Source organism: Mobula birostris, chromosome 9 (genome assembly GCF_030028105.1).
Source record: "Mobula birostris isolate sMobBir1 chromosome 9, sMobBir1.hap1, whole genome shotgun sequence".
NCBI classification, from domain to species: domain Eukaryota; kingdom Metazoa; phylum Chordata; class Chondrichthyes; order Myliobatiformes; family Myliobatidae; genus Mobula; species Mobula birostris.
Genome location: NC_092378.1, coordinates 127,411,027 through 127,435,566, shown reverse-complemented (window position 1 = coordinate 127,435,566; position 24,540 = coordinate 127,411,027). Strand labels below are relative to the sequence as shown.

At 41.0% G+C, this 24,540-nt stretch overlaps 2 protein-coding genes across 2 annotated transcripts in view; one reads left to right on the top strand and one right to left on the bottom strand.

Annotated features, from left to right (window-relative positions):
* The window catches only part of LOC140203056 (uncharacterized), a 159,304-nt gene that overhangs the window by 8,872 nt on the left and 125,892 nt on the right, over positions 1–24,540 (top strand). The window lies entirely within an intron of this gene.
* coq7 (coenzyme Q7 homolog, ubiquinone (yeast)) lies at positions 11,678–23,775 on the bottom strand. The gene is made up of 5 exons (XM_072268801.1): positions 23,462–23,775; positions 22,296–22,410; positions 21,730–21,869; positions 20,174–20,242; positions 11,678–12,561 (listed from the first exon to the last, which is right to left on the bottom strand). Exons 1-5 carry the CDS (start codon positions 23,708–23,710, stop codon positions 12,484–12,486), a joined length of 651 nt encoding a protein of 216 aa, XP_072124902.1. The 5' UTR covers positions 23,711–23,775; the 3' UTR covers positions 11,678–12,483.

Genomic DNA, 24,540 nt, shown 5'->3' with positions numbered 1-24,540 from the left:
CTAGACGGTATATGAGGTTTTGCTCCTCCAACCTGAGTGTAGCCTCATCATGGCAGTAGAGGAGGCCATGTATGGACATATCTGAATGGGAGTGGGAAGCAGAGTGGAAGTGGGTGGCTACTGGGAGATCCTGTCTGTTTTGGCGGACGGAGCGGAGGTGCTCGACGAAGCGGTCCCCCAATCTGCGTCAGGTTTCACCGATGTAGAGGAGGCCGCACCGGGAGCACCGGATGCAATAGATGACCCCAACAGACTCACAAGTGAAGTGTTGCCTCACTTGGAAGTACTATTTGGGGCCCTGAATGGTGGCAAGAGGGGAGGTGTAGGGACAGGTGTAGTACTTGCGCTTACAGGGATAAGTGCCAGCTGGGAGATCTGTGGGGAGGGACATGTGGACCAGGAAGTCGCGGAGGGACTGATCCCTGCGGAAGGCAGAGAGGGGTGGAGAGGGAAAGATGTGCTTAGTGGTGGGGTCCTGTTGAAGGTGGTGGAAGTTGCAGTGGATAATGTGTTGGATCCGGAGGCTAGTGGGGTGGTAGGTGAGGACAAGGAGAACTCTGTCCTTGTTGTGGTGGCGGGAGGATGGGGTGAGAGCCGAAGTGCAGGAAATGGAGGAGATGCGGGTGAGGGCATCATTGATGACAGCAGAAGGGAAACCACGATCCTTAAAGAAAGAGGACATTTGAGATGTCCTGGAATGGAAAACCTCATCCTCGGAGCAGATGTGGCGGAGACGGAGGAACTGGGAAAAGGGAATGGCATTTTTGCATGTGGCGGGGTGGGAAGAGGTATAGTTGAGGTAGTTATGAGAGTAGTGAGCTTGTAGAAGATGTCAGTGGACAGTCTGTTCCAGAGATGGAGGCCGAGAGATCCAGAAAGGGGAGAGAAGTGCCTGAGATAGACCAAGTGAATTTTTGGGCTGGGTGGAAGTTAGAAGTAAAGTCGATGAAATTGATGAGCTCACCATGGGTTCAGGAAGCAGCACCAATGTAGTTGTCAATGTACCGAAGGAAAAGTTGGGGAGCAGTACCAGGATAGGTTTGGATCACAGACTGTTCCACGTAACCAACGAAGAGGCAGGCATAGCTAGGGCCCATGCGAGTTCCCATAGCTACACCCTTGGTCTGAAGAAAGTGGGAAGAGCCAAAAGAGAAGTTATTGAGTGTGAGAACCAGTTCCACCAACCGGACGAGGGTGGTGGTGGTGGGGAACTGGTGAGGTCTATTATCCAGAAAGTAGCGGAGGGATTGAGGCCTTCTTCATGGGGAATGGAGGTGTATAGGGATTGGACATCCATAGTGAAAATGAAGCGGTTGGGACCAGGGAACTGGAAGTTACTGAAGAGCCGGAGGGCATGGGATGTATCCCGGATGTAGGTGGGGAGAGACTGAACTATGAGAGACCATTTTGGAGTCCAGGTAGGCAGATACAAGTTCGGTGGGACAGTCTACTCACTTAACACCGAAACGTCGACTGTACTTTTTTCCATTGATTCTGCCTGGCCTGCTGAGTTCCTCCAGCATTTTGTGTGTGTTGAAAAGGCAGTGGACTTGGCCCAGTACATCAAAGGTAAAACCCTCCCAACCATTGAGCGTATCTACATGAAACATTGCTGTAGAAAAGCAGCATTCATCAAAGATCCTCACCACCCTGGTCGTGCTCTTTTCTCACTGCTGCCATCAGGTAGAAGGTACAAGTGCCTCAGGACTAGGGTTGCCAACTTTCTCATACCCAAATAAGGGACAAAAGGTGGCGTGCCGCAGTGGTGTGCGTATGGTGCAGGCCCGGGATGAAGTGACTGAGGGGGCTGGCAGCTGGCAGATGGTAACAAGGACCTTTTTCAAAAGAGAGAGAGTGAAAAAACAACCCTGAATACGTAAACAAATCCAATATATGAACCATATATACATATCTTCAGTGTTACAGATGAAATGTAACACCAAGTTATAACAGAGCATAATCTGACTACCAGTCAGACATGAAATAACACCAAATAACCCTATCTGTATGTGCCTATAGAAGAGACATATAATCATTGCAAAAGAGGAAAAGAGGGGGGGACTCATCAAGTCTACTTTTTCCATGGATATTTCTTGCTGCTCTTGCCTGATTCAAGCAGTCCTTTGTCCTGTTGCACAGTCAGAGAGAAGTCCTTACACAACAAGTCACAATTCACAGATACTTGAAGTTCATTTTTGATCAGCTCTGTGCTGCATCTTTTTCTGTCTGACCATTTTATGGTCATCAGAGAGAAGACCCTCTCTACAAAGGCATTTGAGCCTGGCACACTGAGGACAAATGAGAAAATCCTGAATATGTTGATCAAGTTGGATTTCCCTATGTTTTGGAAAACTGCCACCCACTTCTCACTGGTGGATTTTGTGGTATCCTGTCTGGCTTTCTGTATTTCCTCCCGGCTAGCACAAAACTCTTCATAGAGTTGGTCCATATTGACTGTCTCTGTCATTTTGAGGGCAGCCACCACCTGCTCCAGGTCACTGAAGGAGGGCTCCTCATAGAGGCCGATCGGTTTCAGTTTCATCGTTACATTTTCTGGTGAGAGATCAAACCACTTGTCAATGTAGTCCTGTTTCCGCTGAAGCATCTTCATTTTGAACTTTCAGACTTCCTTGTTAACATCTGCGATGCAGAGTTTTGTTTCCTCCAGCTTTTTTACGAGTTGGTCAAAAACACACCCCACGTTGTGGAGAAAGCGCAGATAAATTTCAGTAGCTCCAGTTTTTTCTTCATCCTCAAAAATCCTCTTCAGTGCCACAGGACAGGTCTCAAGGGACCTGAAGTATGACAGAAGAGCTGGCCAGCTTTGCAGGAGACGTTTGACAGCTGGATGAAGAGAGAGCCATCATGTGCAAACATGACGCAGAATTTCATGCCACTCAATGTCAACAAAGGCAAAAAATGAACGCAGTTCCTCTCTTCAGGGAGCAGATATTGAGAAGTGGTTGTAGACCTTTAGAACAATTTTCTCAATATCCACTGATAGCTGATCACAGGCGTGCTTGCAGGCATTATGAGCTATGTGAGCTGGGCAATTAGCTTTCAGAATGCGATTGTTGGCACTGCTCAATAACTGGTAAACTGAGTGATGTTTTCCAAAGTTTACATTGGCATTTTCTGCTGCATAGGCTGTGATGTGTCTAATATCCCATTCATATTTTTCCAGACAGCTCATCAGAGCTTGATGTATGCCACTTGCAGTTTCATCACTGTCTTCATAAAAGTCAAGTAACTTACACTGCATTCCATCAGACACAAAGAAATATCTCACGCACACTGGAAACATTTTTCTATCTCCCTTGTCTGAGGCATTGGTGGCAACTGAGAAAAACGCGGGCTCACCTTCTTCAGTCGGGGACAGATAATCCATAATATCCCACACAGTCTTTGGTCCTAAAACATTCATCATCTCAGCTTTCGTTCTTCCATAGTGCATCTTCTTCACAACATTTGAGTCACTAAACAAAGCACTGTTGAGCTTAGCAAGACAGTCGGTGCTGTTGTAGCTGTGTTTAACACGGCTTCACTTGCCGCGATTTTGTCATTTTCCGCAGTAGATTTCATGAAGAATGCACCCCAATATTGCTTGCACCTTTAGCTAGTGTGGCCTTCTTGTGCACCTCTGTGGAAACATGCCGAGTTAGGTCATTCTCACCTCCATGGCCAATTGAGAATTCCTGACGGCAAAAAATACAGAAGGCCTTTGTCGACGTCGAGTCACCGCTGACGGGCCTAACCCACGTCTTTTTTGCTTCCCATTGCTTGTTACAGCTGCACAGTCTTTTCTTTTTTGGAGGTTTATCCATATTGGCACATGCCAAACCAACCGAACAACACCAGACGTTACTGACACTTTTTGTTTTGGCAGGAGTTGGCAAAATATAGCACACAACTGATGCACATAAGGGGGCCTGTGATTGAATGACAGGTGAATCACTCGTGCGTAGCATCAACAGCACATGCAACACGCACACGCGCTGTTGTATCAAATGTAGGATCTGTCTGTAAGCGTGCCCTCTGGTGATTACAGAGTAGTAGCAGTCAAATACAGGACAAGGGCAGTCCCGTATGGGACAAACCAATTTAGCGCAATATACAGGATGTCCCGGTTAATACGGGACAGTTTGCAAGCCTACTCAGGACTCACACCACCAGGTTAAGAACAGCTATGATCCCTGAACAAAAGGGGATAACTATACTCATTTAAGGACATTTTTACCTTGTTTATTTCATGCTCGTTATTTATTGCTATTTATTTATTATCTGCATTTGCACAGTTTGTTTACAGTTTAAGGTTCCTGATGTTTACCATTTACAGCTACTTTTCTATAGATTTGTTAAGTATGCCAGTAGAAAAAGGAATCTCAGGGTTGTATGTGGTAACATGTTTGTACTCTGGTAATAAATTTTACTTTCAACTCTAAATAACGGATGCAGTTTGCTGACAGAATTATCTACCCTGCATTTAATACACCACCTAGTTTATGAATTATTCTCTGAGCCCCAGTGTTTAGTGCCACACTTTAGCCATCTGTTTCATGGTAGGTAATCATGCTTATTGTTTTGCTGTGGGTGACACAAACTTCGGATGGTGCCTTTAGACGGCACTCTAACCGGGTCACCTTGAATAGGTTCTTGCACAGTGAGGGCCTATGGTCATCGCAAACATTGTATTCATGATAAGTTAAACATGTCATCACCTCTCAAGTTCCCATCCATAAGCTACAGCACTTAACTCACTGTTAGTTGTTGGTGACCTCATACAAATATTCTGCTGAATAGGCAGCTGTGTTTAGAATACAGATTACACCAGAAAGCAACATGGTATAAACAGCTGAGCAGCAATGCATGCCTACAAACACAACAGGACATTTTAAGCATCATGTCTCAGCAAGAGATCTTTAATTAACAGCTATTGGAGAGGAGGTCGGCAATGCGGCAGAACTCGGTGATATGGCTCCAGGGGGAAAATAGAACATATTTGCATTCAGAAAATTCTGAAAACAAAAGTATGCTCAACATATTACTAATTCCTGGCTGCTTTTTCCTTCATTTGAACAATACAAATTGGAATAAGTAGAGAGCTTCAGGCTTCTCATTTTCCTTTGCCAGTTTGACCACAGTGCATGTCATTTTGGAAAAGGAGCGGCATGGTAGCATAGCGGCCAACGTAAAACTATTACAGCGCGAGCGATGACCGCTCAGGGTTCATTTCCCACCATTGCCTGTAAGGAATCTGTACGTTTTCCCCGTGACTGAGTGGATATCCCCTGGGTAGTCCGATTTCCTTTCATATTCCAAAGACGCATGGTTAAGGTTAGTGAGTTGTGGGCGTGCTACGTTGCCGCTGGAAGTGTGGTGACACTTGCGGGCTGCGCAGCACAATACTTGCTGTTTTGATTTGATGCATATGATACATTTGACTGTCAGTGAAATACCACCATCAAGAGCACTTACCGTGCCTTCCCACACCCAGACTTCAGAAAATTCCTACTTCTACTTCCAGTGTATAGGCAGAGGCTAAAGACTGCAGCACCAGTGGTGAAGACCAAGAAAGTATGGTCAAGGGAGGCAGAGGAGCACTTACAGGTCTGCTTTGAGTCTGTGGACAGGACAATATCCAGGGACTCATCTTCGAATCTGTGCCTTCAAAAACATACGGGACATACCCAAACCAAAATCCGTGAATGAACCAGGAGATTCGCAGTCTGCTGAGGGCTCGATCTGTGGCGTTCAAGACCAATGATCCTGCACTATACGAGAAGTCCAGCTATGACCTTTGAAAAGCTATTTCAAAACTGAAAAAACAATTCCAATTGAAGTTAGAGACAAAATCAGATGCACATCAGCTGTGGCAGGGTTTGCAGGCCATTACTTCCCACAAGGCAAAACCTAACACCATGATTGGCTGTGATGCTTCACTCCCAGGTGAGCTTGATGCCTTTTATGCACTCTTTGAAAGGGAGAATAAAACTACACTTGTGCAAATCCCTGCAGTATTTGATGAAGCTGTAATCTCTGTCTCAGAGGCTGATGTCAGAACATCTTTCAAAAGGGTGAAATCTTGCAAGGCATCAGGCCCTGATGGTGCACCTGGTAGGAGATTGAAAATCTGTGCCAACCAACTGGTGGATATATTAAAAGACATCTTTAATTTCAAGTTCCTGAGGACCTATCCTGGGGCCAACACATTGATGCAATTACAAAGAAGGCATGACACCAGATACATTTCATTAGGAGTTCAAGGAGACTTGGTACGTCACCAAAGGTTCACACTAATTTCTACAGATGTTCTGTGGAGAGCATTCTAACTAGTTGCATCACCATCTGCTATGGAAGTGCCACTGCACAGGACTGAAAAAATCTGCAGAAAGTTGTAGTCTCAGCCAGCTCCAACATGAGAACTAGCTTCCCCAGTATCGAGGACTCTTCCAAAAGGCAATGCCTCAAGAAGGCACCATTCATCGTTCAGGACCCCCATCACCCAAGATGCGCCCTCTTCTCAATACTGGCATCAAGGTGGAGGTACAGGAGTTTGAAGATGCACGTTCAATGTTTCAAGAACAGCTTCTTCCTCTCCATCAGATTTTGGAATGAACAATGAACCTGTGAACACGACCTCAATATTTTTTTTCTATTTCTTTGCACTACTTAATTTAACTATTAACTCAATGGGCGGAATGGCCTAATTCTGTTCCTATGTCTTATGGTCATTCAAAGCCAATCTAAGATAGCCTTTCCCTAAATGGGCTCAAGCAGAAGGTGCTCTGAAAAGCCATTTCAGACATTCAACACATTCCCTCTCTTGCGATCTGATTTTCCCAATCCCCTTGCATATTGAAGTCCCCCATTACAATTGTGACGTTACCCTTATTACATGCCCTTTCCAGCTCCCTTTGCAATCTCAACCTCACATCTTGGCTACTATTTGAGGAGGCTATACATGATTCCCATAATGGAGTTTCTTTTACCCTTGTAGTTTCTTAACTCCACCCACTAAGAATCGACATTCCCTGCCTCTATGTCACCTCTTTCGAAATATGTAATTCCATCTCTTACCAACAGAGCCACACCTCCGCTTATGCCTTCCTGCCTGTCCTTTCGATACAAAGTAAATCCTTTAATATTAAACTCCTGGCTATGATCTTCTTTCAGCCACGACTCAGTGATGCCCACAACATCATACCAACATATCTCTAATTGTGCCACGAGTTCATCAACCTTATTCTGAATGCTACGTGCATTTAAATACAGCACCTTCTGTCCTGCATTCTTCACCCTTTTAAATTTTGCCTCTGTGGTACAATTTAATTCTTTGCTCTGTCTGCATTTGTACCCAGTCTTTGGCTGTCCTTCCTTACGTTCCTATTACAGCCACCATCTACTTGTAAACCTGCTGGCTCATCCTCAGCTCTATCATACAGGTTTCCATCCCCCCCTTACCATAAATCACTCTCAGTGGCTTTAGCAAAGGTGCCTGCAAGGATATTGGCCCCTCCCACAGATTCAAGTGCAACCCATCCCTTTTGTACAGGTCACACCTGCCCCAAAAGAGGTCCCAATTATTCAAAAATCTGAATCCCTGCCCCCACTCCAATTCTTCAGCCACGTATTTATCTGCCACCTCATTCTATTCCTATCCTCACTGTCATGTGGCACAATCCTGAGATTACTACCTTTGAGGCCCTGCTTCTCAACTTTCTTTCTAACTCCCTGTATTCTGTTTTCAGGACCTCCTCCCTTTTTGTACCTATGTCGTTGGTAGCAATATGTACCACCACTTCAGGCTGCTCACCCTCCCTTTTCAGGATATTGTGGACAAGTTCAGACACATCGTCAACCCCAGCACCTGGGAGGCAAACTACCATCCATGTTATTTTTCACATCGACAGGGTCGTCTATCTGTCCCTCCAACTGTAGAGTCCACTATTTCTGCTGCATCTTCTTCAGTTCCCTACTTTTCTGAGCCATAGCGCCAGAATCAGTGCCAGAGGTGTTTGCCACTATATGACATTTTCCCCTCACTTTGTTCACAGAGTACATAATGACGGTCACTATGTCATTAAGAATTCACTAAGTTTTTACTTTAAATTCTCACAATCATGTTTCTATTTAATATTTATGGTGTTAAAAATTGAAGAGAAAATTCACAGTGGCTAATCCTGTTTCAATTTGGAGTGATTTAAGTGCTATCAAATAATATAAACTGTGCAATAGATAACCTGCAAGGACATCAACACTTTTTAAAAGTGGAACAGTAATTATTCATTCTGTGCAAATTCGTGAGCTGCTTTAAAAAAAAACTTTAAAATTTAATCTCCAATTACTTTCAATGCTTTATTTCAGAAAATGCAGAGGGCCATTGCATCTTGCTAAGAGTTAACAAATTAGATACTGTTTATATTCTTTCCATTTTAAGTACGTCCAGTTCCCCATTGCACTCCTTTCTGCCATGCTTTCAGGTGTTGAATATCAGTCTCCTGCCAAAGTCTGCTTTGCTTTTTTACTAAGACCATAAAACTTAGGAGCAGAATTAAGCCATTTGGCCCATTTATTCTGCTCCGCCATTACATCATGGCTGATTTATTATCCCTCTTAACTCTATTCTCCTGCCTTGTCCCCGTAACCTTTGATGCCCTTACTAATCAACAATCTACCAACCTCTACTTTAAGTATATCCAATGACTTCGGCTCCATAGCTGTCTGAGGCAATGAATTCCAAATTCACCACCTATGGCTAAAGAAATGGCTCACTTCTATTCTAAAGGGACACCTTGTATTCTGAAGCTAAACTCTGCCACGATAGGAAGCATCTCACATCCACTCTATCTAGGCCTTTTAATATTGAATACCTTTCAGTGAGATCACCATCATTCTTCTAAACTACGGTGAGTGCAGGCCCAGAGCCACCAAACATTAACCCTTTCATTACTGGGAAATTTCTTGTGAACCCCCTCTGCACCTTCTCCAATAAAAATAATCTCAACTATTTTATGAGGTATTATTCATCTTTTTGCAAAAATACATCTTAGTTAAAAATTTCACAACTGACAAATTCTACTGAGTAATCTTTGACTAAAGTCTACCATTAATTATTCTGTCCATTAATTTTAGGAAACAGAGTCCAATGTAAAACTAACTTTTGAAGCATTTTTACTCCCTTTAGCCACTTCCTAGTAAATCTAGATCTTGCCTTCTCAATTGTTATTAGGCCATGGTATTAGGTATTAGAAATTAGAAATTAATGCATACTTTGATGTTAGTTGTGCAAAGAAGTACTTGCCCATAATGAAACAAGTTTTAATTGTAAACGTGATTTATTTCAACTTTAGTTTGAGAGCCACCTTACCTGATTGTCAAGGAGTCTGAGACATCCTTAAAGTTCTGTATTTTCCTTGCCTCACTGCGAATGTCCAAAGCCTGGACAGAAATGTTCCAGCAGTACCCTTCTCGGCAGATCCTCCACTAACCATGTGCTGGAACAAAATGGCCTTCCCTACCTCCACAGGAGCCTGGTCTGATTGCTTGTCTCATAACCCTAACTCTCACTCCTTCACAATTAACAGTCCTGACCAATGAAGCCTTCAAGACCTTGACTCCAGACCCAATCTCATTGAAACTTTTCTTCATTACCACCTCCCTTGTCCCACAATTTGTAGCCTATCTGAATACGGCAATAATGTAGTAAATACATGAATCGAATGTATCGAACATGAAATCTGGGCCATTATGACTGATATTTTACTGCCAAGCAGACAATAGTATCCAGGATATCTTCAAGGAGTGAGGTCTCAAAAAGGCAGTATTCATCATTAAGGATTTCTCATTGCTACCTTCAAGGAGGTACAGGAGCCTGAATGCATACATTCAACCAATCGGCAAAAGCTTCCTCCTCTCTGCCATCGATTACTGAATGGACTTTGAACCCATGAATACTACCTACTTATTTATTTTTGCACTATTTAATTAATATATATGTATATCTACTGTAAATCAGTTTTTTTCCCTCTATTTTAATCCTATTCTTTTAAAAAGTCTTCTGAGAACTCTGTGGGATACCACCAAATATTCCAAATTCTTCTTGAAAATTCCCATTCATTCCTCCCATTTTTGTCCTTTGAAAAGAGTTTTTATTTTTCTAACTTCTTTAAATTCCATATTCTTTAATGTTCTCCAAGTCTTTTGTGTAGTCTCCGTCATAAAAGAATAGACTGTACAGCACAGAAATGGGCCCCCGGCCCATTTCATTCATGTCGACCGCAATACCTTTCCAAGTTAATTCCATTTGCGTGCATTAAGCCCATATCCCTCTATTCTTTTTCTAAGTACCTCTCTAGCTGGCTTTTTGACATTATAATTGTATCTGTGACTACACAATAATTTGTCCAGTATAATCTTGCTTTCTGAAATTCATGTCAACTGTTTTGAATTATATTAGTAACTTCTTAATTTAAGAATTCAGTAACACTTTGGACCTCAGATTATAAAAATAACTGGGCTGTAATTGAGTTTGCTGAGCCTGGTTTTCGATAAATCAGTATCACTTTCCAGTACTTCAGCACTTTCAATTGTAAATTGAAACATTTATTATGCCATCACAATAGCATTACTTAGCATCCCTTTAATTTCCCATCGAAAGCTGAGGGGGACCCCATTAAGTTGCATCGCTCTTTAAAGTATGATGTGTGACAGTGGCTAAGCAGCTGCAGTTTGTTTGTTTTGTGTGGTTTACCAAAATTGCTGTTGCAACCAGTTCACCTTGAACACTCCTCCTTTTAATGAATTTACAATCTTTATCTTTGTCCATAGTTCCAAAGCATCTCTCAATATCTTATTATGCATCAATGAATTTGCAATCACATCAGGATTTGCCTTGTCCCTTTCTCTTAATTAAATCAATTGAAGGGAGGGTCATCAAAATACGTAAAACACGTGATGAAGCACTGGAAAAATGGAAGACAATTCTATTGGGAAGCAGAGCAAACAACTTTCCAAAGTGTTCCTTTTATTGCTTTCAGTGTCATATCCACTTGACTTCAGTAAAATTCTGATCCATTGTCCGGAAATAAAGATGGTTCATTATCTGGTTCCTATAGTCCCTTAAATTTACCAAATTCTGTTCCTGATACTCTCGAAATTTACCAGACTTTTGTTTGCTGAATTCCCTTTAAACTTATTGAGGTCTCTGGAAAATTTATTATTCTATGGAGTTTCATCTAAAAGAAGAAATTGAATTCAGGGTGTTTTGGAGTATGAATAGGAATAACAGCTAATAGTCCAACACCAAAGTTCTGAGTATGCCAGTTTAGCTGAGAACCTGTATAATTGCCTCTCTGCATCCTAGTCAGAACCCACAATGACACATAGTTTTGTATCATCAGTACACATAGATATTTTGATTTCAACTCAGTCATACGAATACATTTTTAAATAAATTATATATAATTTGGGCTGCTGTTAAATATAGCTACCGGTGGGAACAGAAATAAGTAAATAGCTGTAAGAGGGATGTTGTTAAATGAGAATATAATGGTAAGGTTACAGTATTCAAATACAGACCAAATAGGAACCTTTCCGTTTAATTTGTTGCATACTGACCCCAGCAGATAAGGCATGGAAATGCATGCACAGATTTTAAAATTAGACGAAAGTTATCAGGAAGCATTTTTAATATATTCTCAAATATACATTTTCTTAAAGACACAATAAAATATTAAATAACTGCTTAAGGATTAAACATTTAAATCCAGGTCTCAAAAAATACAATCTTTTACAAATCTTAGTTGTTAAGTTTCACAGACTCATTAACAAATGAAAATTAAGTGTATAACGTTTTATTCTCTTTAATAAATTTTACTGATGTCGAAATGATATATATTTTTTTAAAAACAGGCAGGGCTTCAAGGTGTCCTCCAATCCTTCCCCCAAGAATCATTACCATGGAAAGACAGCCAATAGTAGAAATCATGACCAGGGATTACTAAATAAGTGGTATAAAAGTTTTTGACGATTTTTTAACAACTATTTTTTTAAAAAATATAATTGCCTAACCCACCGCCCAGTTTGGGCCAAGTCTCACACAGGACAAAACCCTTACCTCTGAACTATTTATGGATAACCATGGAGGAAAACTATAGCTGATTCAGTGGGAGCACATACATATCTCACCAGAGCTTTAGTTCCGTTTTACAATTTTGTGGAGCTCTGGTGAAATGATCAGTTACTTCCACAATACTAAGGCAACAAGAGGCATTTCTCACAAGCCCAACTAATCATGAGGTGGCAGTGAATGCAGGAAAATAACCACTAAGGGAAAAACCTGCATAGAGACATTTACCTCTATGATGCAAAAGAATGCAGAATTATTGATATTGAAAAAAGTAGCTATTTATGTATTACTATTTATGTATTGATAATTTATATCGTGGACTATACAGAGAAGTACTAATCTTACGGAGGAGGTGTTTAAATCCGTTCAGATATATAGATTGCAGCCTTGCATCCAACTTGTATTACATTCTTCAATAATGAATAAGCTGGTGCCTAAAAAAAAAAGAGAATTTTGAAGATGAGTCAAAATGGGCATATATACAAATTCTACAGATCTACTGTACATCATTTTATCAGTTCACCTACTTTGTCAGTCTTCATCTTTATGTATATATATATGTTCTGTGGTACCCCCTTACGCTCATAAGCACAGGTACACCATAGGCTGAGGACACACTGCTCAAATGTTTGCAGCACCCTAACTTGTCAAGGTGCCCAGTATGTTTTGCCTTTCAATTGAAAATAACAAGTCACTCATTTCTTACCACATTTTTAACATACCCCAGAATCATCGAGAGGTCACATTGTTCTGACAGGATCCCATAAGATTCAGACTCAAAGAGTTCTATCCAGTGGATCGAAGTAACCTTACTTCTTCACGTTGCATTGTCCATAGAAATGGAAGGATAATGTTGAAGTAGTTCAAAAAATAGGAGACTTAACTACAAAAAGTATTGTCAGTAGTTGACCATTATTGTCACTAGATGAGGCCAATTTGTCATGGTCAACTACTGTTAAGATTTATAAGCAATAACATTCTGCTTTGATGACAATGACAGAATGTGCACCTTAGTGATGTGTACTTAACCCATTGCTAATCTCTCTCTACACCCATGACTGTGAGGCTAGGCACAGCTCAAATACCCTCTATAAATTTTCTGACAATACATCTATTTTTGGCATAATTTCAGATGGTGTACAGGAGCGAGATATATTAGCAGTGTTGCAGCAAAAGACCAAAGAACCGATTGTGGACTTCAGAAAAGGCAAGTTGAGGGAACACACACCAGGCCTCAGAGGAATCAGAAGTGGAAAGAGTGAGCAATTCCAAGTTCCTGGGTGTCAATAGCTCCGAGGATCTACTCTGGATCCAACGTATCGATGCAGCTACAAAGTAGGCACAAAGGCAGCTATATTTCATTAGAAGTTTGAGGAGATTTGGTATACAATCAAAAACACTTGCAAATTTCCATTCTATCTGGCTGTATCACTGTCTGGTATGGGGGGGGGGGGGTGCTACTGCACAAGATCAAAATAAGCTGCAGAGATTTGTAAACTTAGCCAGTCCCCTCATGGGCACTAGCCTCCACAGTATCGAGGACGTCTTCAAGGAGCGATGCCTCAAAAAAAAAGGTAGCATCCATCATTAAAGACACCCATCACTATGTCATGGCTTGTTCTCATTGCTACTATCAGGAAGGGGGTACAGAAACCCGAAGGCACACACTCAACGATTCAGGAACCACTTCTTTCCCTTTGTCATCAGATTTCTGAATGGACATTGAACCAATTAACACTGTGTCACTTTTTTTTTTATTCCTATCCTGCAGTACTATTTAAATATACACATACACACACTGTAATTCAGCTTTTTTGCCATTATTATGTATTGTATTGTACTGCTGCTGCAAAGACAACAAATTTTACAACATATGCCAGTGATATTAAACCTCATTCTGAGACCTGCTCAATTCAGAAGCTCAGGAGCTTTCAAACTTATCCTATGAACACAAATCCATTTGACGACAAACTGAGAAAAATATGGTTTAATGATCTTATGGATCGCAACACAACAGCATAAACCATGGAAGACAGAATTAGGTCATCTGACCCATCAAGTTGCTTCGCCATTCCAACATGGTCCATTTATTGTCCCTTCCAACCCCATTCTTCTGTCTTCTCTCTGTAACCTTTGGTGCCCAGACTAATCAAGAACCTATCAAGTTTGAGCTTCAAGATTGAAGAGCAACACCTCATACTCCATCTGGATAACCTCCAACCCTATGGTATGAATATCAGTTTCTCCTTCTGGTAATTTTTCTTTCCCTTCCCCCTTCCTTCATTCCCCACTCTGGCCTTCTTACCTCTTCTCCTCAGCTGCCTATAACCTCCCCTTGATGCCCCTCCTTCTTCCTCCCATGGTCCATTCTCCTCTCCTATGAGATTCCTTCTAAAGCAGGATTTACCTTTCCCACCCACCTGGATTCACCCATCATCTTCCAGCCAGTCTTCCTTCCCCTTCCCCTGCCTTTTTATTCTGGTATCTTTCCCCTTCCTTTCCAGTCCTGAAGAAGTGTCTTGGGCCAAAATGTTGATTGTTTATTCATTTCTATAGATGCTGCTTGACCTGCGGAGTTCCACCAGCATCGTGTTTGTTGCTCTGGATTTGCAGCATCTGCGGAATCTCTTCTGTTTGTGACATATGTAATTTTCCAATCCTCCGGAACCATTTCAGAATCTAGTGATTCTTGAAAGATCATTAATAATGCATCCACAATCTTCTTCAGCTACCTCTTTCAGAGCTCTGGATTATAGTCCATCTGGTCGAGATAACTTACCTACCTTCAAACCTTCCAGTTTTTCAAGCACCTTCTCCACAGTAATCCCAAATAATGCACCCTGACACACTTGGATTTCTGGTGGCTAGTGACTTCTACAGTAAAAACTGACACAAAGGTCGCCTGCCACTGCCGTGAGCACCATTACTACTTATCCAGCGGCCAATATCCACTCTCGCCTCTCTTTTACATTTTATATATCTGAAAAATCTTTTGGTATCCTCTCTTATATTGAGTAGCTTACCTTTATATCTCATCTTTTTCCTCACTTTATGGCTTTTTTAGATGTCTTCTGCTGGTTTTTGAAAGCTTCCTAATCTTCTAAATTCCCACTAATTTTTGCTCGAAGTCCTCTCTTTGCCTTTATGCTGTCTTTGCTTTCCCTTGTCAGTCACGGTTGCCTCATCCTCCCTTTAGAATACTTCATCATCTTTGGGATGTATCTATACTGCACCTTCTGAACTGCTCCCTGAATCTTCAGCCCCTGCCATTCTGCCGTCATCCCTGCTAGTGACCCCATTCAATCAACTTTGGCCAGCTCCTCTCTCATATTTCTGTAATTCCCTTCACCCTACTGTAATACTGGTACATCTGACTTTATCTTCTATCTAACTGCAGGGTGAATTCTATCATATTATGATCACTGCCTAAGGGTTCCTTTACCTCAGCTCCCTAATCAAATCTGTTTCATTATACACCACCCAATCCAGAATTGCCTTTAACCTAGTGGACTCAAATACGAACATAATCCTTTGCAAGAAGGTACTGGTGAACCATGGTGATGGTATGCAGGCAGCTCACAAAACTTTGAATTATACTTCTTTTAAACTACTCCCACCGCAATCTATAGACTGCAATTTCCCTTTAAGTAATTTTGAACCGCCATAATGAACTAGCAATTTCATGATCAATCTTCTGAAGGACTCGGTGGACTTAACCCACCTTTAAGCAGATGAAGGTACACTGAACAGTGAAAGGACAGGATGACTCCAAGTCAGACCAGAACACCAGGGAATGAAACGTCCTCTACCCACCATCTTGTTAGCAAATGTAGTCACTGGAGAAGATTGAGGACTTAAGGGCAAGATTGTTACATCAGAGGGAAATGAGAAATTGCTGTGTTTTGTGCTTCACGGAGACATAGCTCATTCAGCACACGCTGGATACGTTGTTAAGACCTTAGGGTTTCTCCATACCCGGACTGCTGATTTTGCCTATGATATTTCATATATATCCTGAAATCTGTGTTTCCTGATAAAATTTTTGTGTTGCCCAGACACAGTGGTCTTGTCACACTCTTGTTCCCTCAACCTGAAACATCTAATGATTTTATGCTGACTGTTCTACTTACCAAGAGAGTTCTCTGTGATTCTGATCGCAGTTTACTTATCACCCAAGGCTGATGTTAAGCAGGCACTTGAGATATTGAGTGTCACCATCAGGAAACAAGAAACAGCCTAGCCTGATGCCATTGTTGGGGGCTTCAATCAGGCTTGTTTGAAGAAATCTCTGCACAATTATCATCAACACATCAATTGTAGCACCTGGGATCCCAACACTTTCAACCACTATTAAGGTATGATTAGAAATGCCTACCATTCCATGCTTAGACCACATTTCTGAAAATCTGATCACTTAGCTGATCTTCTCCTACCTGCATGCAAGCAGAGGCTACAGAGATAAGGGTAACAAAGAGTTGGTTGTGAGAGGTACAGGAGCGGCTATGGGATTGCTTCTTGATGAACTGTGCCAAGGACTCAGGACTCAGAGGATCTGAACGAAAACATCACGGTTGTCAAGAACTTTATAAAGACAGACGTAGATGAGTGTGTCCCCACAAGATCATTCAGTCTTCCCTAACCAGAAGACTGAAGTGGCAGTCAGGCCTGGTGACCAAGTTAAATACAAAGGGTCCAGGTACGATCTCAGAAAGCCACCTCACATGTGGAGTGCCAATTTTGAAACAAATATGAATCACTGAAGGAGGCTTGACAGCTGTGGCAGGACTTGAATACCATCATCTCCTACAAGTGAAACCAAGTGACACAGGCCACAACAAGCCTTTGCCCCCAGAGCTCAATGCCTTTTATGCTCGCTTTGACCATCAAAACATGGAGGTACCTTCACGAACTCCCACAGCTCCTGTTGACCGTGATTTCCATCCGAGGCTGACATCAGAGTGTCCTTTAGGAGGGAGAACCCACAGAAAGCATAAGCACAGACAGGGTACCTGGCTGGGCATTGAAGACCTGTGCTGATCAACTGGCTCGTGTGTTCAACAATATCTTTAACCTCACACTGCGACAGTCTGAGGTACATATTTGCTTCAAAACCGGCTCCAATTATAAGGTGCCTAAGAAGAACATGGTAACCTGCCATAATGACTATCATCCAATATCACTTACATCTACTGTGATGAAGTGCTGAGAGGTTGCTGACAAAATACATCAACTCCTGCCCAAAAAGCAAATTGGATCCGCTCCAAGTTGCCTACTGTCAAAACAGGTCATCAGCAGATACCATTGTATTGGCTCTTCACTCAATCCTGGAACATTTGGACAGCGAAATGCATACATCAGGATGTTCTTCATTGATTACAGCTCAGCATTCAATACCATCAGCCCCTCAAAACTAATCACTCAAGACCTCGGCCTCAAAACCTCCTTGCTTGCAAACCTCAGTCAGTGCAGATTGTCAACAATATCTCCTCCACAATCTCCATCAACACAGATGCACCACAAGGCTGGGTGCTTAGTCCTCTGCTCTATTTGCTTTATACTTATGACTGTGAGGCCAAGTACAGCTCCAATGTCATACTGAAGTTTCCTGATGACACCACTGTCATTGGCCAAATCAAAGGTGGTGGCGAATCAGCTAAGAGGCTAGATTGAAAATCTGGATGAGTGGTACCACAACAACCTCTCAGTCAATGTCAGCAAGACCAAGGAGATGATTATTGGCTTCAGGAGGAGAAAACCAGAGGTCCATGAGCCAGTCCTCAACAGGGGATCAGAGGTGGAGAGGGTCAGCAACTTTAAATTCCTTGGCGCTACCATTTCAGAGGATCTGTCCTCAGTTCAGCAGGTAAGTGCGGTTACAAAAAGAGCATGGTAATGCCTCTACTTTCTTAGAGGTTTGCAAAGATTTGGTATGTCATTTTAAAACCTTGACAAACTTCACGGTGGAGGGGATATTGACTGGTTGCATCATGGCCTGATATAGAAACACCTTTGGATGAAAAAGTTTACAAATGGATATGAGCTAGTCCATCACAGATAAGAACCTGCCAACCATTGAGCACATCTGCACAGAGTGCTGTTGCAGGAAAGCAGCATCTACCATCAAGGATCCCCACCATCTAGTGCTCTCTTCTCACTGCTACAATCAGGAAAAAGGTACCGTAGACTCAGGACCTGCAACACTGGGCTCAGGAACAGTTTTTACCCCTCAACCATCAGGCTCTTGAACCAGAGGGGATAACTTCACTCAACTTCATTTTCCCCATTACTGAGCTGCTCCCACAACCTGTGTACTCACTTTCAAGGACACTTCATTTCATGTTCTCAAGTTTATTGTTTAATTATTTATTATTATTATTATTTTTATTACTGTTTCTTTTTTCTATTTCTTTTTCTATTTGGAGTTTGGTTTTTTTTTTGCATATTGGTTGGTCTTACATTGATTCTATGGTATTTCTTGTATTTACTGTAATTGCCGCAAAAAATTAATCTCAGGGCTGTATAGGGCAACATATATGTACTTTGATAATAAATTTACTTTGAACTTTCAAGTTCAAAAGTCATTTTGTAAGTCATTTCATCGGCATTCTAAAAATTCCCTCTCTTTGGATCCATCATCAACCCAATTTTGCCAATCCACCTGCATATTGAAATTCTTTTTATATATCTTTTATCTCTCTCATTGTAATTTATATCCCATATCCTGACTACTGTTCAGAGGCCTCTATACATCTCCCTTCAGGGTCTTCTTACAATTACAGTTTCTTAACTCTAGCCACAAGGATTCTACATCTTCCAATCCTATGTCACCTGTTTATTTGATTTCATTTTTTAGCAACAAAGCCACATCACCACCTCTGCTTACTTGCCTGTCCTCTCAATACAATGTGTATCCTTGGATGTTAAGCTCCCAACTATGATCATCTTTCAGCCATGACTTAGTGATGCCCACTGTGTCATACCTGTGCTAAAGATCATCTAATTTATTCCATATATTGAATGCACTCAAATAGAACATCACCCTTTTCTATTTTGCCCCCATGTTATACTGCAACTCATTCCACTGACTGCAAATTTCTATTCTCAGCCCTCATCCAGTTCTCATCCCCCTGCCAACTTAGTTTAAATCCTCCCCAACAGCTCCAGCAAAACTGCCTGCAAGGGTAGTTTTTTTTTTTTTTGCAACCTCAGGTTCAGATGCAACCTGTCCTTTTCGTACAGGTCATACATACCCTCCCCAGAAGAGATCCCAATGATCCAGAAATCTGAAACCCTGCCCCCTGCACCAGATCCTCAGATGGATCCAGTAATTAAACTTGTGAAGTAGTGGTTACTTTGCATTAGGCAAACTAAAGAAAATAACTCTTCCTTATTCTTACTTTAAAATATATTTTCAACTATGAATAAAAATGATGCTATCAAGATGATGTCTAAATTTTAAAAAATACCACCAATGTTATTCTAAGATCTGAAAGGCTTCCAGAGGTACCAGTATTGTCACTGCTTCCACTTGATGTCAGAAGCTCTACGTAGTCTGACTCTAGATCCCTAAAAGCAGCACCTTTGTTTTCCATATCCAATTGCTATCAGCATCAGGCTGTTGTAGTCTACTGCCTCAAGTAGACTGAGCTCCAGTCACCATTAAAGTCAGCAATGAAGACCAGTGGGTATTGGTTTCAAGATAATGAGTTTCAAAAAAAAAAAAAAGACATTTTACTACAATGATTGACTCTTTTCATTCCCCACACTTAGGTCACCCAGCATCACAGTGGGTACCAGTGCACCAAAGATAGAAATATAGTTTTTCAACTAATCACCAAAATGTGTCGGACCATTACCCCAGGTACCAAGTCGTATTTCTTTCAATCACTGCAGGGGAGTATTTGTTCTTTGATATTGCCCCCTCTCAAGTTTATTTATCTGGAGTCAAATCATATGCTGAGACTATGAGAAATAAACTACTGTACCATAATTTGTCATAATGGGGTCACCCAACGGGCAATAAATTTACATCAGCTAACAGCCTACCAATTCTGCGTCATGGGCTAATCCAGTGTCATGATGTTCCAGTTCTTCATCTCTGAACTTCTTTAAAACCTGAAACAAAAGTAGGGGTAACCTTTGATAATGGTATAAAGATAATACATTTTGAGACTAAATATCATTTTATTGAATAACTTAAAGCCACAAATGAGCCAAATTAAATATTTTTACTATTACAACTCCTCTACCAGTGGTCTATTAAGTTTGTGCTCAAGTCTGGAACAAGAACATTTGAATTTGACTGCATTACATATACAGTACATCCTCTTGATTCTCTGATGTAAAATTAAGTACCTTTGGAAAAATGAAAGCATGATCTCTACTAATTTTTCACATTCTAAACATGTGTAATTCATAAAATAATAACTACACAGAACCACATTGAAATTTGCTGCCTGCTATAGAAGAGATACATTATAAAGCTTAAGTTAAACAACAGCACTGTTACATCAACACACATAAAAGTTGCTGGTGAACGCAGCAGGCCAGGCAGCATCTCTAGGAAGAGGTGCAGTCGACGTTTCAGGCCGAGACCCTTCGTCAATTTGTCAATAAAATATCTTTTCAATGTATCCTATTGTCCGATTGAGTGCAATGAAGCCAGGGGCATTAAACCTGCAAACAGAAAGTACTACATTGTTGCTTCCCCCTAGGTCTTGGGCAACATCTACACAAAGAAACATTTTAGTGGCTCCTGAACAGTTCAAAGGACCTTATGAGAATAAAAATTTCTTTAACACAAGGTTATGCTGAGATTTACATAGTAAAAATTTGTTGTTCCTATTGAGCAATTCTGCAGAAACATCCACAGAACTATACTGCTTCTAAGCTCAATATTAGCTGCAGCTATATTTGTTTGACTGTATTATTTCAATAACATTAAACATCATGAGGAAAATAATCATGAAAAGAATAATTATGTACTAACACTGAACAACATGGTGCTGGTTGGATGCATGCAACATACTACATTTTTAATAGAGATTGTGAACGTACCTAGTAGGTAGTTAGAGAAGATGTTAAGGAATGAGGATTATATTTGTGACTCAATTAAACCAGGAAACAGTCATAGATGTAGCACAGCACTCACACAGATGTACTGTACTTAATAAATGTCTTCACTCCTGTCTTATTAAGAACAAACCATATTGCACTTGAAATTTTTCATTTCAATTTATGATGAGACTTACATTCTTTTATCTTATGTATCCATTTGAGATTTGAATTAATGGGCACTCATCGTACTACTTACTCAAATTAATTTTATTCAGTGTATTTGCTCTTTTAACCTGCAATAAGGCAAGGGATGGCAGGTATTCCTCAATTTATTTCATGGGGACTCCAGGAAAATTTCACTGGCAAACAATGCCAGAAGGATTGAAATTTACAACACAGTGTTTCATAGATGGCTCAATTCATGACGTATTAATGGTAACTATTATTCATAAGTTATTGCTCTGCGTTAGTGCGTTTAAATATTTCTGACCATCACATAACTCATAAAGATGTAATTATCTTGCTTAAATAAAAAGAATGCTCACTTCAAGTAATTCTTTGTGTCTTTCTGGATCATCTTCCATTAATGTCCTAATCTGATTGTTATAATGATTTGATATACTCTCTTCTACTGCTACAGTACAGGCCATGGCACCCTCCTTTCCTAAAAGAGCTGTTCCAGCTCCTGTAAAAAAAAGACATTAAAAATAGATATGATCAGCTCAGCAACCACACATCATTTCAACATCAACAACCACAAATGAAATACATACATTAGTTGCAGTGAATCAAGAAAAATTACTGTTTTATTATAAGTGAAGTAAATGCTGAACCACCAGGATGTTCAAACAATGGGATAGGGAATAATCAGTTTTGTTGAGAAAAGGCTGCAGATGATAAAGCATAGCTATCTGAGCAACTGAAATCAATTAGTCAAATTGTACAGTCATATATTATCTAAATGAAAAATGCAGTTATTTTTACAGAACACCAATTAGAGCATTGAAAAGACCCACTGGAGTCATCCTGCAGCTACTTGTGAGTTTTCATTGTAACATTTAAAGTAAATTGATTGAATGTGTAAGTGACTTTGAAAAATACGAATATTTACCCAACATGAACCCTGCAATATTCCAGACAGGTATAAGCAGGGTTGGTCGAACTCTGTGATCAACCATCAATTCATTGAATTTCTCCAGATGCTCCTTTTCTTGATCCCACATTTGCTGTAAAATGAGTGTTGATTTCAGTTAACTTACAAAGGATATAGGCTCCTAATCTAAACGTAGTGTGGTTTATACATATTTTTTGTTTGACATGCTCAGTTCCTTTGTGTGTTACTCAATGGCTACTTTTGATTGGCTTGAAATATTAGTGCATGCTGCACTGTTTAAGACAGCATTGTTGTACAAGTATCAATTGAAGCAATTGCTTATCAATTTTCCAGAGCAGCTCATTTTAAGTGGCCTCCTGTTGAAAAACCTGAGATCTGTGTTTTTAAGAGATAATGGTGTCAATTACTGCAGAATGATTACATATAAACAGGGCTTACACCATTCTTCCTCACACAAGACTGGTTCTCTTTTGAAAGTAATAAAAAATTATGAGAGCATATTCATATGTATAGAATATCAATAAATTTCAGACATTCGTAACCTAGGCAGGACATATAGATGTTTGGATAGAGGTTACAGCAGCAAAATATATAAAATAGTTAATAGCTGTGAAGAGCTTGTTTCTATTTCTTTTGTTTTCACTATCTACTGTATTATTCACAAATGATTTTAAACAGCTAAATGTCAAAGGATAAGTTAGGCGACAACTACGACGGAAGTACAAACTCGATTTCAAAACTGCAATTTAAATTCACCAAATCTTGACAAAATGTAGCAAAAATGCTGCTGAGATTGATGTGTGGTTTAGTGCAAAAATTGGAGTAAACAATCCAAACGGTCCGACTCACCTCACCTGACAAGTGCAACCGAAGTGGAAATAACTACGCGCTTTGATTGAATGATTAGATTAAAAAAGGACCTGAAATTCTTGATACAATCCCAGGAGTACAATTGCTTAATTGAAAGGAGATGGGCGCCTGGAATGTACTGCTGAGTGGCAGTGAAGGCAGAGGTATTTATCCTCTTAGATAACTCTCGCATTAGAACTTAATGTGCGGAGAATGGATTGTTAAGACCTCTGTGTAAGACGAAATAATTAGCTTAGTTTGGCTCCGCATCACGGGCCGGAGGGCTCGTTCGTGCTGCACTGTTCTATACCAACCTGGATCACTGGTCCCACCGAAGTTTTGCCTAACACCGCCATCTGGCCCGCATAAATACGATTCGCCCCGTATTCCCCCGCATGATCCACTCGTATGATCCTCCCCAGCATTTGCCTTTCAGCCTGGCTGCTCAGACCGCGAGCTCTCCGCATCCCCTCCCAGCATACCCCCGCGCACTGCCGCTGCAGCAGCAAGCCGGGCCTGCCATTTCTGACCAGCAGCAGAACAGAAGTAGCCACTCTCTCCATGAACGCAAACTCCCGGCTCTACACACCCCCCCAGGCCCAATCTCACGGGGTCCTTTATTCACTGGTTACCTAACATGTGCCTCCACCAAAGTGCAAAGATCAGTCGTGACACCTACTACAAGTGATCAACTTGCAAGAACGCGAGTAGTTACAAGTTGCATTTTATTTCGTACTATAAGAATAGACACTTATTTCTCTTTTGGGGATAAAAACTAATTCGAACACCCTCGTCTCCACTGAAAGACCCGGCCTCCACCCTTTCTATTGGTGACTAGCGGCCCAAAAGCTGCCTGTTTATGGGATGCTGTGACTGTCAATCAATTCGCAGCCTCTTGCCCCGCCTCTCCAGTTTGCCATGGAGACCGGACGCCCATCACTGAAGATGTTTGGCGCTGCGGTGCAACAGAGGTTCTCCCTGAACTGATCAAGCTGCCAGTGCATTGTCTGAAAAATGTTCGTCTCTTCAAAGGATGTTATCAATTCAGTTGCCAAAAATTTGTAAGTCACTTTAATTTACACACTAATGATAATTTCTGAGATTTGACTTTGAGATCTGAGATTTTTTATTTATGAAAAAAGCTGAAACATTTGCTTGTTACTGTCATTGGGCAGCAGTATAGTGTGCAAACGGACATAAAGCAGAACAAATCAAACTATAAACAAGTTCAGATAGCATCCTTCATATTTTATTGCATTGGGGCAGACCACTCAGCTGAGTCAATGTTGGCTCTCAGAGCAAATCCCAATAATCTGGTTTCCCATTTATTTCAGTGCAACCTATTAGGGTCGCCATCAGTAGACTGTAAACCAGCACAGCCTTGTGATGCAAA

What these genes read in the sequence shown, in the direction of transcription:
- coq7 (XM_072268801.1), bottom strand. Translation starts at nt 23,710, where the DNA reads ATGGAGAGAGTGGCTACTTCTGTTCTGCTGCTGGTCAGAAATGGCAGG. An exon ending in GACACAAAGAATTACTTGAA is followed by an intron (nt 20,243 to 21,729) that starts GTGAGCATTCTT and finishes CTTTTGTTTCAG; the next exon opens with GTTTTAAAGAAGTTCAGAGA. An exon ending in TAGCCCATGACGCAGAATTG is followed by an intron (nt 12,562 to 20,173) that starts GTAGGCTGTTAG and finishes TTTTTTTTTTAG; the next exon opens with GCACCAGCTTATTCATTATT.